Source organism: Odontesthes bonariensis, chromosome 2 (genome assembly GCF_027942865.1).
Source record: "Odontesthes bonariensis isolate fOdoBon6 chromosome 2, fOdoBon6.hap1, whole genome shotgun sequence".
Lineage (NCBI taxonomy): Eukaryota > Metazoa > Chordata > Actinopteri > Atheriniformes > Atherinopsidae > Odontesthes > Odontesthes bonariensis.
This window is the reverse complement of record NC_134507.1, coordinates 4,984,532-5,001,826: the sequence shown is the minus strand read 5'-3', so window position 1 is coordinate 5,001,826 and position 17,295 is coordinate 4,984,532. Positions and strand designations below refer to the sequence as shown.

Below are 17,295 nucleotides of genomic sequence, written 5' to 3'. Positions count from 1 at the left end.
GTTAACACATTCCATGAATCTCTCTACGCACTGTTCTTGAGCTAATCTGAAGGCCACATGAAGTTTGGAGGTCTATAGCGATTGACACTTCAGAAAGTTGGCGACCTCTGCGCACTATGCGCCTCAGCAGATGCTTTCACAAATGTTTGTAGAAGCAGTCTGCATGCCTAGGTGCTTGAATTTATACACCTGGGGCCATGGAAGCGATGGAACACCTGAATTTAGTTATTTGGATGGATGAGTTAATACTTTTGGCAATATGGTGTGTAAAGCTCTTAATAACCAGGCTCCATCATATCTTAAAGACCTCATGGTTCAGTATTTTCCCAACCAAGAACTTTGCTCTCTGGGAGCAGGCTTACTTGTGGTTTCTAGAGTTTCTAAAAGTAGTATGAGAGTCAGAGCTTTCAGTTATCAGGTCTCTCTCTTGTGGAACCAGCTGCCAGTATGAGTTTTGTCTGGATTCAATTGCATTCTAATTTGACTGCGTCTTTACAAATTGAGTGACTCAATATTATTTTTTGTTGTGAATTACTATACTATATAAGCAACATTGTATTGAACTGACTTGAAGTGACACCTAACTGATCATTTTTGCTGTTTGATACACACCTGTATTCTGGTAAAATCATATTTGACATGTTCTCACACTGGTAAGGATGGATAACTGAGGAAACTCTTAGATTAGAATTTAACTCACTTCACTTAATCCAGCTCTGCCCAATTTTACTCAATCTTCATGCAACTAATCATCTCTCATATACTTTCTTATTCTATTTATGGTCAGAGGTCAGCCCCTATTCTAATTAATTCAAGTTACGTTATGTATTTTTTTTCTTGATGCTTCCTGTCGGACCTCATTGCATCTCATCTCACCGTTAGCTTCTGTTCACAAACTTTCATGTCATCCATCCATGTTCTCTCGTAGTTAATTTGAATTTAATTTGGTTGCATTTGGTTCAGTATAACAGAACAACTCCAACACGGTACACAGAAGCATACAAAAGCAACAAGCCACCACTTTTGCAACAGGGAGAATCCTAATTTCTCTAACCAAACATTCTTTGGGAACAGCTACGTACACAACGAAGCATCACACACAGAGCCACGATGTTCAACACCGTCCAACCTTTGTGGCTCAGTAACCTAATGGTCACTGACTTCCTGACAGCAGTTCAGTTCCCTTTCATTGGCCCACAGATGTGTTTGTTGGACTCACTGGACTCTGATCGAGAGGTCTGCTATCAGACCAACTGTTTTATGGTAGTACACACAGAACAAACACAAAACGTCAACACCTGCTCTTAGAGACACTTTATGGCCACACTATATGCAATACAAGTGCGAAACTACTGCGAATCTGCAGCCCCTTTGATGGTGTGTGTGTGTGTGTGGTGACAGCTTTCTTAGAGCTGACTCTTATATATTTATATTTAGAAAAGGTAGTGGGGATTATTGAGAGGAAGATGAAATATTATTATGTCTGTCCATTTGATAACATAAAATATCAGAAATAAAAGCTATAGCTGGACAAAACTAATTAGTCTATTGATATTGTAGCAGCTGAGATAGGATTTATTTATGCAAACAGGAGTGGGGTGAGGTGTGTGTGTGATTAATTTGATTGCACGCTAACAAACGCTCATTAGCCTAAACAAAAAGTACAGCTGAGGGAATCCATTGAAGTATTGAAGAAAACTTAAAGGATTACATTTCATACTGATAGGAGCAGAAATGTGAATTTGCAAATATGATCAACTTTCATGAAAACACCGTTTTGCAACGCGCTCAGCACAGTGTTTCATTCACTCATCGATTGAAATGTGCAGGGATTTTAAAGCTTCTGAGCCTCTTTCATTACGTACTAAGTGTTAATTTAGCACAAGTATATGAAAGGACTTCAACACGAAATCTGATCTTATAGGTGTTAATGAAATGTTGGAGATGAAAATCAACTGAAAAACTCAGGAGGCAACAGATGCATTTAGCAGCTTTTTTGTAGAGGCTCCCACTGAAAGGAGAACCTCAAGTATGATATGATGTATTTATACTAAGATGTAAACAAAAATACTCTGGCCTTTGCCAGATTACTGTGTGGGAGATATTGACAAGCATGCTCCATATTTTCTTCAGAGTAGCGTTTTTAATGGCAGGATGATCACAGTTTTTCAGGTTTGTTTCAGTTTGGGAAAGTATAACCAGTGTAAATTTAAAAAGAGTGATTTAAATGGAGCGTCAGAGCAGTTACATCTGCCTATCAATACATGCATATGTTTGACAAGCTGCTCCTGCTTACACACCCATGTATTGTGGCTCACTGATAACCCCCAATATGACCCACGTGACTCATCTACAGTGTTATACAGAACTTCTGTGTCTAATACAAACTGTCAAGTTTGCCTTTGACACCACATCAATAAACTTATTTGCACACTCACTGTATGCCTGAAAGAGAACATTCATGCAGGCCCAATTGAATCAATACACATGCACACTTTTTCCTCAGGGGGTCCAGGTTTGGTGCCTGGATCATTCGTTCCTTAGTTCATGGTTTTATCCTCTGACAGAGACATCACCGTCTCACTCTGATAACATGGAACAGCTTAATGTTTAGCCTAAGATCCACACACACACACACACACATAAGGAAGCAGAGGGATTACAAAGGTACAGAGACCCATATACTGACCAGGGATGAGGGAGAGAAAACTAACAGTGAGCGCTCGGGGGACGAATGACAGAGGTGAGAGTTATTATCATTAATCTGATTTTAAAATAGTTTATAATGCTTCAACGCTCCAGGTGCCATTTGTTGTCTTTCCATCTTTTTTTTTTATTGCAGTGAGTTTAATAATTTGATAATGGAGTTGAGTTTAGTGCTAGTGGTAAGCTATAGTTTTTTTGCATTGCTGTCTGAGGAGAAATCATTTGCAGCAGAAGTCACCGAGCAGATAAGCGTGGATAAATGACTTTGTTTTCTAGTTCAGAGTGAAAACCCACTGAAGATTTTCCAAGCCTTGTTAAGTAGGGCTATTAGACTGCTAATCCTGTGTCTCCCGTGAATGAGAAACAAAAGTGGAATGTGCAAGCTGCACTCCGGAAGCGTAATGAAGGGAGGAAAACTCCGACGAATAATAAAACGAATACTGCCGGTGAAATTCTGATCAAAATTTAATCCACCTTTTTGTCAGCCACTGTTTAACAATTGGAGCAAAGACAGATACACATTACAGATACACATAAAACATAGTGTTTAATCTAATCTATTATTACAGATATAAATTACAGATACACAGAAAACATAATGTTTAATCTATTATTACAGATATACATTACAGATACACATAAAACATAGTGTTAAATATAATCTATTATGACAGATATACATGGATACCAGAGAATTTCATTATCAAGAGCTTAAAATATGATTTTTAATAAAAAAATAATGTCTGAAATGCTAATTCTATCCAGCACAAAATGTAATTTGTTTCTATTGGAGAGCTGTGTTGGTGCAGCAGTTTCCAAATTAAATCCTTTCTTTTATCACCATGTTTTACGTTCATGAAAGAGAACAAAATGTGTGTGAGTGTTTTTCCAGTTACATTGTACGGACTTATACTATAGAATGTGTCCGTTTGAGGAGAAGACAGCAGGAAAAATTCACAGGAAAAAAAACTTAGATTGTTTATTGTTTGCTGAATTTTTTTAGAAATCCGTCACATCAGTAATTCCATTCGTTACATGAAATAAAATTGAAAAACAGAAATAGAAAAATTGTGCACAAAAAAGCTATTTTTGTCTTTAGCTTAGCGGACTAGCAGAACTGTGTCCGCAGTCTTTGATGTGGTTCAGTAGCGGGCACCTTTATTCATTCCACCTGGCACTGAAGTGGCCGAGATTTTTGGCAGATGATCTGTAATGCTTCATCCAAAATTCATGGGATTTCTTTTCCCGTGGAAAATGATAAATGTATTTTGGGCAAACTCTGAAAATGGACTTTTCAGGGCTAGGACACACTTGTTCTTTAGAATATGGCGACTTTTTACCCTCATACACTGCAAACTATTTGGTTTTTACCAAGAAAAAAAACCTTACATTTAGAAGTGGTAGATATTTTTTCTTGTTTTAAGAATTAATTTCTTCTTTTAAGTCTTCAACTTAACAGTATAATCTTATATCAAGCAAAACTTAACTTTTTTGTCTCAAACAGGCAGGGAATCATAAAATGAGACAATTAACACTTGAAATGAGATGTATCACGTTTCTCCTCCAAAGTCTCATCAAATTAAATCTTGTTTTAAGATTCAATAACAAACTCAACATGCTTGATTCAAGAGTCAAACAGAAAATATCTGAAAACACACTTTATTCCTTGGATTTGAAGCATATGACAAATGTTTGTTCACAAAACTGCCTTTGTTCAATCTAGAAACAAGACTCCTACAATCTTAATTTAAGAAATCTTGCCAAGTCAAATTATCTTGCTGCATGGACAGATTTTTTCACTTGTTTTGAGTCCCTTTTCCCTTAGTTTTAGTGTTTTTTATCTTGTTTGAAGACCCCTATTTTTTGCAGTGTATAACTGACCGATCATCAATGAATGTCTCTCCCATTCCATAAAGTTTGTGCAGCAAACACCTTTCTGGTAAAAATATATGTATTTTTATATATCGAGCGTATGTGTCTGTATAGTGAATGTATTTGTATTGAGTGCTTACATACAGTTGTGTTCTATCAGAAAACATAAATGAAACATGGCACTATTTTCTTAAAACTGCTTGCCATCGCATGACATTTTGTGACCGTACTAAATATCTTATTTGGGAAAAAAAACAAAAAAAAAACACAAATGGGCCAAAATTGTCATTTATTTTTCTTTATGGCAGGGATTGGTGTTGAAGATGAAGTGCTGCTCAGTAGCCCCATTCAGCCAGTCTCCGCCTTAGTTCGACTCTATGTGTATGCTCTGCACGGCTGCCTCTGTGAGGTGGCCTTCACTGCTGTGTGTGACTGGTTCAGCACCCAGGACAGAAGACTGGCGGGTCACAGCAGCCTCTGGGCCCTGCCTATGTACGCCACTGCAATCTACCTAATGGAGGGTCTGAGCGCCCTGCTGCTGGCTCAGCATCACCCGTTGCCTGCGAGACTGACGGCCTACACTCTCTTCATCTACCTGTGGGAGTTCAGCTGGGGTGCTGGGCTGCGGCTGCTGGGGGCCTGTCCCTGGGATTACTCGGGTTATCGGTACAATCTGGCAGGGCTGGTGACTCTCGAGTATGCGCTGCCCTGGGCTGTGGCAGCATTTATAGCAGAGCAGTATGTAATCAAGAATACTCGAAGGATAAGATTGCACAACTGAAATAAAAACATGATCATCAAGCTATATGCTTCCAACACCACCCACAAAACACTTATATTATTGTTTATTGAAAGAAATGCCACACTACTGTGTTTTAAAGTATCACATTAAAAAAATTGAAAAAAATGCCAATGTGTTTCCCCTCACTGAAGTGAACAAATGTGTGCAGGAAAGTACATTTTTGGATGTGAACAGATGTATTAGCTCAGACTCCACCTGAATCATTTCCCAGGAAAAGGCCCCTTAAGTAAAGATCTGGGAAGCTGTCGGTGCAAAGCATTGTTTTCATCTGGCAACTGGGTTGCATACCTGGTACAAGTTTAATCTTGTGTTATTCCACCATGTTTCCAACTTCAAGGAGGCTGAGTATGAAGAAAAGTTTTAACTCGATTGTATTGTCTGTCACAGAGGACATGCAAAAAAAAACAAAGACTCACAAATGGGTCACATATTTGTATTTAATTTTCTTCTAATTATATGTACATGTAGTGACATGCAATGACAAAATAAATGTTGGAATAGTTTCAAATGCATCGTCTGCTCATTAACACTGAGACGGCATAATGCTCACGTTCAGCAACAATTACACCAAACCCCGATTAGAGCAGCTGTTACAGAACTTATTGTGTTTCAGGACAATACATTTAAATGAACATCTCTCTGTGAAGAGTTAAGGCCTCCTCCAAATATGGAGCCGATTTTCATGCGAGCTGATAACTAGGATCTCTTCCGCTCAGGATTTTGGATGACAAGCAAGGCAACTGTCCCTTCATCTCTCTTCCACTGGTATCTGCAACACGAGAAGCCACATACAGTGCTTGTTTTCGAAGAAAAAAACGAAACGAAACATTAAATGCATCATTATTGGTCACACTGTAGTGCTCTCAACACTGACGGCATAATTCACTTTCTTATATGTGTTCTGTTATCTGTTATGTTGTTGGTTCATCGTCTTTAATGTTGTGCGGTTCATTGTCTTGAATGTTATGATGCATTTAATAGTTGCGGTCTCTTTAAGAGATCCGGTGACGTTTCATGATAACAGCTGTTCTGTTGATGCGCGAGCTGTCAGTTGGAACTGTCAGTTGGAACTGTCAGTTGGAACTACCAGTTGGAACTGTCAGTTTTTGAACAGTTAATAAACGCGACTCACAGAGTCTTAATGTGAGAAGTTTTCAGCTCATCTTTTCGCCTAAAGGCAACTTCCACACTGGTGACCCCGACGTTTGTTTACTGGACGTATCCAGATCGCCATGACCGCAAACGCTGTGTCTCTCAAGCTCCCCGAATTCTGGGAATCGTCTTCTTCTGCCTGGTTCGCTCAGACTGAGGCACAGTTTGCCTTGCGTCAGATAACGGCCGACGAAACGAAATACTACTATGTGGTATCTGCCCTCGGAAGTTCTACGGCATCGAGAGTAGTGAGCCTTCTTAAACGTCCTCCTCTGACGAGAAAGTATGAAACTCTGAAAGAATACTTACTGAAAACATTCGAACTATCTGACACAGAGAGGGCTAGCAGGCTTTTCTCTCTTCAAGGGCTCGGTGACAGCAAGCCCTCAGAGCTAATGGACCGAATGCTCGATCTGCTCGGTGACAACAAGCCAGATTTCCTTTTCCTCCACCTTTTCCTGCGCCAACTGCCTGCTCATGTGAGAGCTGCTTTGGCCAACACTGCCAGCACTGATTGTAGAGAACTGGCTGCTGAGGCTGACAAGTGTTTTCTGGCTAGTCAACAGCCCTGCGCAGCTGCCCTTCTTCCTGCTGGTGCTGTTGCTGTATCAGAAATATCTGATGATCACATGCTCATCGCAGCAGCAGCCCCGCGTCGGCAGCAGTCTTCAGGTGTGTGCTACTACCATGCCAGGTTTGGCCCCAAGGCCAAACGATGCCGCTCTCCATGCAGCTTCAGTGGAGCGGGAAACGCCAAGGCCGGCGCTCACTAGTGGCCGTGAGCGTCGGCCATGCCGGCGGGCTGCTCTTCATCCACGACTCCATCTCCGGCCGGAGATTCCTCTGCGACACAGGGGCACAGCGGAGTCTACTTCCTGCTTCACAGGTGGACGTGGTGGCTGACACCCACGGCCCCCCCATGGAAGCCGCCAATGGAAGCCCTATCCGTACATACGGCACAAGGCATGTTGAAATGTGTTTTGACGGCCAATGCTTCGGCTGGGACTTTGTGACTGCCAAAGTCGCTGTTCCCCTCTTAGGATCAGATTTTTTGTGTGCATTTGGACTGTTAGTGGACGTTAAAAATCAGCGCTTGATCGACGCCGTCACTTTCTGTTCTTATGCCTGCGCGCTCAGCGACTCTGGCGCAGAACACCTCTCCAGCCTGCTCTCTGTCACGGACAGTTTCCAACGGCTGCTCGCCGAGTTTCCAGCACTCACCCAGCCCACTTTCTCCTCTTCTACAGCCAAGCACGGTGTAGAGCACCACATCGACACCACTGGCCCACCTGTGTACGCCCGCGCTCGACGCCTCGAGCCGAACAAGCTTGCCGTAGCCAAGACAGAGTTCGAGTCCATGGAGCGCCTGGGGATTGTTCGACGCTCCAACAGTCCTTGGGCCTCTCCCCTACACCTCGTCCCCAAACCAGGGGGGGGCTGGCGTCCTTGCGGGGACTACCGACGGCTCAACGACGCGACAACGCCTGACCGCTACCCAGTGCCGCACATCCAGGATTTTTCAGCGCACCTGGCTGGCAAGGTCATGTTTTCGAAGGTGGACCTGATCAGAGGATACCATCAAGTGCCCGTACACCCTCGCGACATTCCAAAAACAGCTGTAATCACACCGTTTGGTTTGTTTGAGTTCCTGCGCACACCATTTGGGCTCAAAAATGCTGCTCAAACATTCCAGCGGCTCATGGACTCTGTGTTACGGGATCTGCCTTTTCTGTTTGTGTACCTTGACGACATCCTCGTGGCCAGTTCATCACCTCCAGAGCACCTTTCGCACCTTCGCACTCTGTTCGAGCGACTTACCGACCACGGGCTCATCATCAATCCAGCCAAGTGCGAGTTCGGTCGGTCCACCATAGACTTTCTGGGGCACAGAGTCACGAAGGACGGGGTTGTTCCCCTTCCGTCAAAAGTGGAGGCCATCACCACTTTTCCATGCCCAGTCACTGTCAGAGCCTTACAGGAGTTCCTTGGCATGGTTAACTTTTACCACCGTTTTCTCCCCAGGGCTGCCCAAACCATGCGGCCCCTGTACGAGGCTCTGAAAGGTGCCAAGCCTAAACACACTGTGGACTGGAACCCGGAAAGAGACAAGGCTTTTGTGGACGCTAAGACAGCCCTGGCTAAGGCTGCCATGTTGGCCCATCCCGCCTCCTCTGCCCCAATCCCACTTACCACGGACGCCTCGGACTACGCGGTCGGTGCGGTTCCCGAGCAGTGGGTGGGTAAAGCTTGGCAGCCTCTCGCCTTTTTCAGCAGGCAGTTACGTCCCAGTGAACGGAAGTATAGCACTTTCGACCGGGAGCTACTTGGAGTGTACCTCGCCATCCGACACTTTCGTTCACTGCTGGAAGGACGCCAGTTCACCGTTTTTGTGGACCACAAGCCTCTGACCTTCGCCATGTCCAAAGTCACTCAGCCATGGTCCGGCAGGCAACAGCGGCAGCTGACTTACATCTCAGAGTTCACGACGGACATTGCACACCTCTCTGGGAAGCACAACCAGGTTGCAGACTGCCTCTCCCGTGCTGTTGCGAGGGCGGTCCACCTCGGTTTGGACTACGGCAGCATGGCAACGGAGCAGGCCACAGACCCGGACGTGCAGGCTTGCCGTTCATCCGCTACTGGGCTGCAGCTTCAGGATGTGGCATTCGACGACGCTGGCACCACTCTGCTTTGCGACATCTCTATGGGCTCCCCTAGGCCTGTTGTGCCTGCAAAGTGGAGGCGGCCTGTTTTCGACGCCATCCATAGCCTCTCACACCCCGGAACCAAGGCCTCACAATGGCTGGTGGCAGCAAAGTTTGTGTGGCACGGACTTAAAAAGGACGTGAGGGACTGGGCGAACACCTGTGTGGAGTGCCAACGTGCCAAAGTACACCGCCACACCAAAGCGCCACTAGAACAATTTCAAGTGCCTGAACGACGTTTCGACCACATCAACATCGACCTAGTTGGCCCACTTCCACCCTCGCAGGGTTACACTCATGTACTCACTATGGTCGACAGGACCACACGGTGGGCAGAGGCTGTTCCACTGTCATCCACAACATCAGCGGACGTGGCACGGGCATTTATTGGCACCTGGGTGTCCCGTTTTGGCGCCCCTTCAGACATCTCCTCAGACCGTGGCGCTCAGTTTACCTCCGAGCTTTGGAACGCTGTCGCAGGGAGCTTGGGAGTTAAACTCCACCGCACCACGGCCTACCACCCCCAGAGCAATGGCCTCTGTGAACGATTTCACAGGTCCATGAAAGCCTCCCTGCGTGCCAGCCTGAAGGACAGTTCCTGGGCTGACAAGCTCCCATGGGTCATGCTGGGCATCAGGACAGCGCCGAAGGAAGACCTCCAGGCCTCCTCTGCAGAGCTGGTCTACGGTCAGCCACTGCGGGTCCCCGGGGATTTCGTCCCCAGCACCACGACCCCTTGGTCAGCCACACTCCAGCGCTCCAGCCTGTTAGACGATGCCAAGCTGTTTGCTCCACTTGCTACCTCCTGCCATGGTCTACCAAACTCTCACGTCCCCAGTGGCCTACAGTCTGCCGGGTATGTTTTCATTCGTGTGGATGGGCACCGCGGACCTCTCCGTCCGCCTTACGAGGGCCCTTTCCGTGTTGTGGAAACTGGGGACAAGCACTTTGTGGTGGACATTGGGGGCAAACCGGAGTGTATTTCTGTGGACCGCCTTAAACCAACTCACCTTGATCTGGCCAGGCCAGTTGAGTTGGCGCAGCCCCCAAAACGGGGACGGCCTCTGACTAGGCCCCCCCTTTCCGTTCCTCCTGCCCCTCGACCATGCCGCAGGGGAGCCCCACAGACAGCCACTGAGGGGGCGGTTCCGCACTCTCAAATTCGGTGGAGCCGCACTGGACATTTGATTCGCCCCCCACGCCGTTGATATTTTTTCTCAGGTTTTCTGTTAGAGTGAATTCTGGGGGGGCATGTGTAGTGCTCTCAACACTGACGGCATAATTCACTTTCTTATATGTGTTCTGTTATCTGTTATGTTGTTGGTTCATCGTCTTTAATGTTGTGCGGTTCATTGTCTTGAATGTTATGATGCATTTAATAGTTGCGGTCTCTTTAAGAGATCCGGTGACGTTTCATGATAACAGCTGTTCTGTTGATGCGCGAGCTGTCAGTTGGAACTGTCAGTTGGAACTGTCAGTTGGAACTACCAGTTGGAACTGTCAGTTTTTGGTCAGTTAATAAACGCGACTCACAGAGTCTTAATGTGAGAAGTTTTCGGCTCATCTTTTCGCCTAAAGGCAACTTCCACAACACTACACTTTCACACAACATCCTTGAAAAAAAACAAAAAAATGTTGGATTATCTGGGAAGTTAGTTTTATGGTCTTTTTACAGCTTGCCAACAGGTGTTAAAGGGATAGTTCGCCTCTTTTGACAGGAAGCTGTATGACATCCCATATCAGCAACATCATTTATGAACATCTTCTTACCCCCTGCTGCGTCCTGTGAGCAGAGTTCCAGCCTCGTTTTGGCGTTGACGAAGGTAGTCCGGCTAGTTGGCTGGGGCCAAAAAAATAAAGCGTTTTGCTTCTCAAAACAATATGTGTTCAAAAGAGTAATACATTTGCATCACAAAATCGTTGTGCACGAAAAAGTCAGACCTCACAATCGCTTGGCGCTATTTTCTCTCCCTTGTATCACTCCGGGATTGCCACCTGCCGATAGCCGCGCCTGTTACACTCTTCGGTCTGCACTTCGGTCTGCACGGTCTACATGGCAGGCAGTGATACGAAGCGAGAGAAAATAGCGCCAAGCGATTGTGAGGTCTGACTTTTTCTGTAGAACGATTTTGTGATGCAAATGTATTACTCTTTTGAACGCATGTTGTTCTGAGAAGCAAAATGCTTTATTTTTGTGGCCCCAGCCAACTAGCCGGACTACCTTCGTCAACGCCAAAACGAGGCCGGAACTCGGCTCGCAGCACGCATCGGGAGGTAAGAAAATGTTCATAAATAATATTGCTAGTATGGGATGTCATACAGCTTCATGTCAAAAGAGGCGAACTATCCCTTTGATATCACTGACTTACTGGCTCTGCTCAGGGATGAGTAAGCTGTCTCCTGCAGAAAGAGCAAACTCCTGCTCAGCCACAGTTACTCTTGAAGATCCCTCCTGTGTAAAAGAGAGAGGAGAAAAACATAGAGGGAGGAAGCATATAATGGCAATGACTGATGGTACTGTACCAAACGGTACCTGTTGCCAAATCCACACATCAGTTTGCAGCACCGATGTCTCTGTTAGCCCAGGTCCAAACACCATTACCTGTTGGCAACATTAGAATCTTGTGAAGTATTTCAACACGTTGCAACCTTGCCTTGCCTTGGAAGTTCAATCCCACCCAAGAAAATACATTTTAATGTTGGCATAGTGGTGCATTGGGTAACACCGTCACCTCACGAGTTTGAACGTAAGCAAGAGCCTTTCTGTGAAGCAACGGCTGTTCTGTATGTGGCTGTGAGCCCACCTCTCAATTTGCAGTAATAGAAGAAACAGGTGCCATGTTTAAATATGATGGAACTAAATCCCAGCATCTGCGTGTGGCTTAATCAACAATGAGCGGAAATATCAACGACGCTGACGACGGATGAAATACAAGGAACCTTTCACCTGTTACCCACTGATGCTCAACGTGCTGTTGTACTTTCATTTCAGGAGTTTCAAACATGTTTTTCCAATATTCTTGTGACAGCCAAGCTGTTCACCTTCTTAATGCTATGAAGCCGTTATCTGGTAGTCATCTGTTTGAAAAAAAATTAGGAAACCTTACATATCCTAAATACTAGTATGCAGCAAAAAGTTTCAATTAAGATTAATTAATTATAACTTAGGAAACATTTATTTGACGGCAAGACACGACCAGAACGTAAAAATTGTTGAAGTAACGGCCTCTGAGTTGGATCTTTTAGGCAAACAACACAAAGTATTCTCAAGGAGGAGAATAACATCTGCCATTAGTATATCATTGCCTCTATTGAACCTGCTTCTGAAGTAACAACATATAAATTTTTTGCCCGAATGTTGAACTTTGCCTAATCAACATAAACAAGAGTTTAGTCTGAGTGAAAAAGTCTTTTTACAAAATACTTTTCTACCTAAAAATGGACAACTTTCCCCCTAAAAAGTATGACTGAGCACCTCGGTCTCAAACTGGACTCCAAACATGTTGACGTGGCTGCCGTTGCCGAGGGACGACCTCTGTTTTCCCAGCCAGTCTTTGAAGGAGAATGGTGACATCACGTTCATGGTGTTCAACTGGAACGGAGGCTCTCTGAAGACTTCGTCTGTTCATCCAAAGATTCACAAGGCAGCCATTTAATGTTTAAAAGCACAAGTCCTCAGAATAGATAGAGAGCACCTGGAATCATTTATAAACAACTCACTTGGATCAGGTTTTCCTGTTTTGCACTGCTTCGATGCCATAAATCTGCAAGTGAAAGACCAACCCAACCATCTGCATAAAAACTGATTGTATGACGTAATGGACACCGTGTGTACAGAAGGGAATACTGTACGTCTTACTCTTTGATTATTGGTACCAACTGGGTTCCTAGATCCTGGCAGTAGAACCATCTTTCAAACAGGGTGTCTGTGGTGTTGTCCACGTGGTACCTGAAAGAAACAACATACACTATCGTTGGTACTGCTTTGAGCCACTTAAACATGTGTGCAGCTCTACATAAAACACTGGACTTCATTGTTCTCCAGGGCAGAGATGCAGAACAGAAAGTCTTTGTACCAACAGTAAACATCAGCCTGTGAACATCAGCCACTATCACGGAAGAAGGTGATAGTGATGGTCATTATTTGGGGCTTTTAAACCTGCATATCTCACCATCATTAAGGGTTACATTTCCCCCCTTATTTAACCCATATTTTACACCATTATGTCAGAGTGACTAAAGATGAAATACTTTAGTAAATCCATTTCAGAGTCAGAGATAAGACCTGAACCCAACAAAAAATCCTGCGGAGTTATTTCAGGTGAGCTATCCTCATCTTAATATGTTATGTATGTTGTGGCTGAAACACAAAAGTTTCAACCAATCAGCATCCTGTACTAGTAGAAACAGGTGTGTGTCGGATCTGATGATGGCCAGTGGTTACAGTTTGCCTGCGACATTGATAGACATGATTAATCCGACCACTTGCTCTTTATTCTCTGTATTTTTTTATTTTCTTTGTGCCAGTGGGTTATTAGGGAGGACTTCCACTTTTGTTATTTGCAACAAACCATATGGTGAGTTTAAATAAACTAAAATCCTCTCGAACATGATCCTCAACTACAAGAAAAATTGCTGTTTGAGGTTTTTGCAGCCAAAAGAAATCTAACCCATTTATCAAACCCAAGGATTTGCTTTATTTTACCATCAGATTTGTAAATGATTAATTAGTGTGTTTCGTTAACAAATAAGGTTTGTTTAAGCACGGTGGATTTGTCTGTATTTTTTACTCAGATGACGTTTTCTGACTAATTAAAGGGATAGTTCGCCTCTTTTGACATGAAGCTGTATGACATCCCATATTAGCAACATCATTTATGAACATCTTCTTACCCCCTGCTGCGTCCTGTGAGCAGAGTTCCGGCCTCGTTTTGGCGTTGACGAAGGTAGTGCGGCTAGTTGGCTGGGGTCACAAAAATAAAGTGTTTTGCTTCTCAAAACAATATGCGTTCAAAAGAGTAATACATTTGCATCACAAAATTATCCGTCCAGAAAAAGTCAGACCTCACAATCGCTTGGCGCTATTTTTGCCTCCCTTCATAACAATGCGTGCTGCCACCTGCCGACAGCCGCGCCTGTTACAGTGTTTACTCCTCGGTCTGCACTTCGGTCTGCACTTCGGTCTACACAGCAGGCAGTGATACGAAGGGAGAGAAAATAGAGAGAAAATGAACTACCTTCACCAGCGCCACAGGACGCAGCAGGGGGTAAGAAAATGTTCATAAATAATATTGCTAATATGGGATGTCATACAGCTTCATGTCAAAAGAGGCGAACTATCCCTTTAATGTTCGTAATCAGATCTTTCCAAAAGGTGCACACACTCAGCTTACCATGGTTCATGAGGGAAGAACAGTCGATTTGAACTTGTTATTTGACGCATGTTGGTGGTTACGTTTTGCCACGTTGAGGTTTTTTTTACTTCTTTCAACTTCGTGATTGTAATTTTTTCACACAGGTATGGAATACTGAAGATTACATTAGCACCATTTAGAGGTAAAACCACACTCTCTTCTCACCTACTCTGCAATGCATCAGAACAACTAAAAGAAAAGAAGTTTTCTTTCCGTCTTTAATCTGTCAGTGTGATTCTGCAAACTACACTTAAGTCCTCATGACAAAACCTTGTGTACCTGTTATTCGTGTACACGTCACGCCCTTACTTTTCTGCTATTATCCACTAAATAGGAAATATGGGGGGGGGGGGGGGGGGGTGAGGTGCAGTAAGTAACCTCAGGCAGTCAGTCTCGGTCAGCAGCCGTCTCCTCTCCACCACCAGCCCGACGGTGTTGGCCTGTCTCTGAGGCGAGTGGGGGATCCGAGCTGGAAGCAGAAACATCTAAAAATGAGGAAGAAAACTGTGTTTACGCAGACGGCCTGTAAAAAGAGCATGTTGTGTTTCCTTCTTTTCATTAACAGGAACCATTAAAAGGAAGAATGGATGCTTTAAAGATGTTCTCCATTTATAGAGAAAGCACACCGGAAGCATCAGAAATGCGTTAAAAAGCACGATGGAACTCACCTCGCCCTCCTTGATGTGCACATCTTTGTGTTTGCCATTTTCAATCACCTTCAGACACATGTCCCCCTTTAGCTGGTAGAACAGCTACTTAAAACAGGATGGAAGACAGAAGAGGTTACGTACTTTTCATGAAAGTGTGTTTGCACATGACGCGCACAGGTTTCTGGGCAAACTGTTGGTGGTTGAGTTGTGGATAGCATAAGCACCAGAAGTTTACATCTGCATCAATATGGAGTGCTAAAATGTGAGGATTCGAGCCTATTTGGGCACCTGTCAACTGAATGCTTTCTTTAGCAGCTGAGTTGATCAGTCTGTATGTAACATAGGCTTTTAAGGTTATTGTAAGTAAACCTTTCCATTAAAAAATAGAAAAAGAAAGATTTGTAGCTGTTAGCTGTTTCCCTAGCAACGCAGCTTTTTATGAATTGGCATTATTCATTTGAATTGGACTATTTGGATTTTCATTAATTTGATTGAATTGGATTATACAATGATATCTACTGGATTTGATTACAACTGGACTATATCTTTAAAGTATCTTGAGATAACTTTTGCTGTGAATTGGCACTATATAACTAAAACTAAATAAAGTGAATTATCAAAATGATGCAAAGAAAAGAAAAAGGGACAGTTTAGGGACAGCTAATAATATGCTGAACAAAGATTGTCTGGTTGTCACGCACAACTTTAACTAATGATTAAAAGCTAGTTCCTGTCAGATGACAATCTCTCTACACTTTGACACTGCAAACTTCAAAGGTCCTGATAGCAAAAAACGTCAACAACATCAGAGCCCAGAAAAAATGAATAGTGGCAGCCAGCCAAAATAATTTCACCAAGTGTTGCAACACTGTGGTAGACTTTGCCCTGGTTATTAGGGGGAAGGGGGGGGGGGGGGGGATTATCATGTGAGGAACTGAGAGTGAAGGGTAAGGAGAAGCTAACTTAAATAATCGGTGTATGTGTGTGTGCTGGAGTTAAGACAGAATAGGCAGTATTGCTCTCTCACCTCCTCCCCTTCCTCTATGTGATAATCCTTCCTGGTATTAGGGCCTCCAACAAACATGATGAGCAACTGGGAAAAGTGCCTGAGAAGAACACAAATTCAAAACAATCTCGTTGCTGCTGCATGTCCATTTACTGTTGTTTTTGTAAAACTGTCAAATTAACCACACATTGCTAAATAACACACTATCTACATTAGCAGAAAAAAACTCCCTCTAATCACACAATATTTGTGGTTCATATGGAAGCAAAACACATTACTTACATGAGTTTGTTGCAGACTGGTGGCAGAAAAGCATTCTGGTTTTCTGCAATCCATTTGTTCACATTCACTAGACTAGGTTGGTGGCTCATTTTCTTTTTTTAAACTGATTGGAATTTGTTTTGCAGTATTAACCTCCTGTGACTGGCCTTTCTTTCTGCTGTTTAAATGTGCTAATAGTGAAAGTCCAAAATACAGAAGTGGGCGGAAGCGGGTAAAGGAGGAGCTCTTTGTCCTGCTCAGATGAAAGCTTGCCTGCACTGTCACTGTCATAATAAGTAACACTGTAATGTGTCCGCAGACCCACCAGAATCCTTGCTGGATAAAATAACAGACAGACCAATAAAGACACAATGTCAAATTTAGGCTTCCTCACATACGTACATTAAACAAGCTACACTTTTAATGATGGTAGTCAAACACAGAAGATGTAGTCTCTGTATTCGCTCCGTAAGGCATGGATCAATGTATACTATATGTGTGTGATGTCACATTTTGTACTGAAGTAGGCTTTTCTACTGTATGTGTATCTGTGTAAAGTTGTAGAATTTAAGTAGCAAACTCACAGCACAACTTTAAACATGGCAGATTAATGTGTTATGAGCAGTAAATCTATATTTGTAGGACACGTTATGGTAAGCAAAATCTTTAGATTTACAGATTTACTGGTGAAAAACTGTGTAATCCAGATTCAGTGAGACCGTGGAAA

The 17,295-nt window shown here is 43.7% G+C and overlaps 2 protein-coding genes across 2 annotated transcripts; one reads left to right on the top strand and one right to left on the bottom strand.

Moving 5' to 3' along the window:
• The first annotated feature begins 2,493 nt into the window (after nt 1-2,493).
• LOC142399083 (transmembrane protein 229b-like) lies at nt 2,494-5,950 on the top strand. Its single transcript, XM_075483484.1, has 2 exons — nt 2,494-2,743; nt 4,887-5,950. Exons 1-2 carry the CDS (start codon nt 2,695-2,697, stop codon nt 5,357-5,359), a joined length of 522 nt encoding a protein of 173 aa, XP_075339599.1. The 5' UTR covers nt 2,494-2,694; the 3' UTR covers nt 5,360-5,950.
• Nucleotides 5,805-16,795, bottom strand: haao (3-hydroxyanthranilate 3,4-dioxygenase). The gene is made up of 10 exons (XM_075483469.1): nt 16,590-16,795; nt 16,329-16,407; nt 15,320-15,403; nt 15,030-15,136; nt 13,097-13,186; nt 12,958-13,001; nt 12,713-12,858; nt 11,771-11,839; nt 11,607-11,689; nt 5,805-6,149 (listed from the first exon to the last, which is right to left on the bottom strand). The coding sequence occupies exons 1-10, from the start codon at nt 16,676-16,678 to the stop codon at nt 6,077-6,079; spliced, it is 864 nt and encodes a 287-aa protein (XP_075339584.1). The 5' UTR covers nt 16,679-16,795; the 3' UTR covers nt 5,805-6,076.
• Between the last annotated feature and the right edge of the window lie 500 nt (nt 16,796-17,295).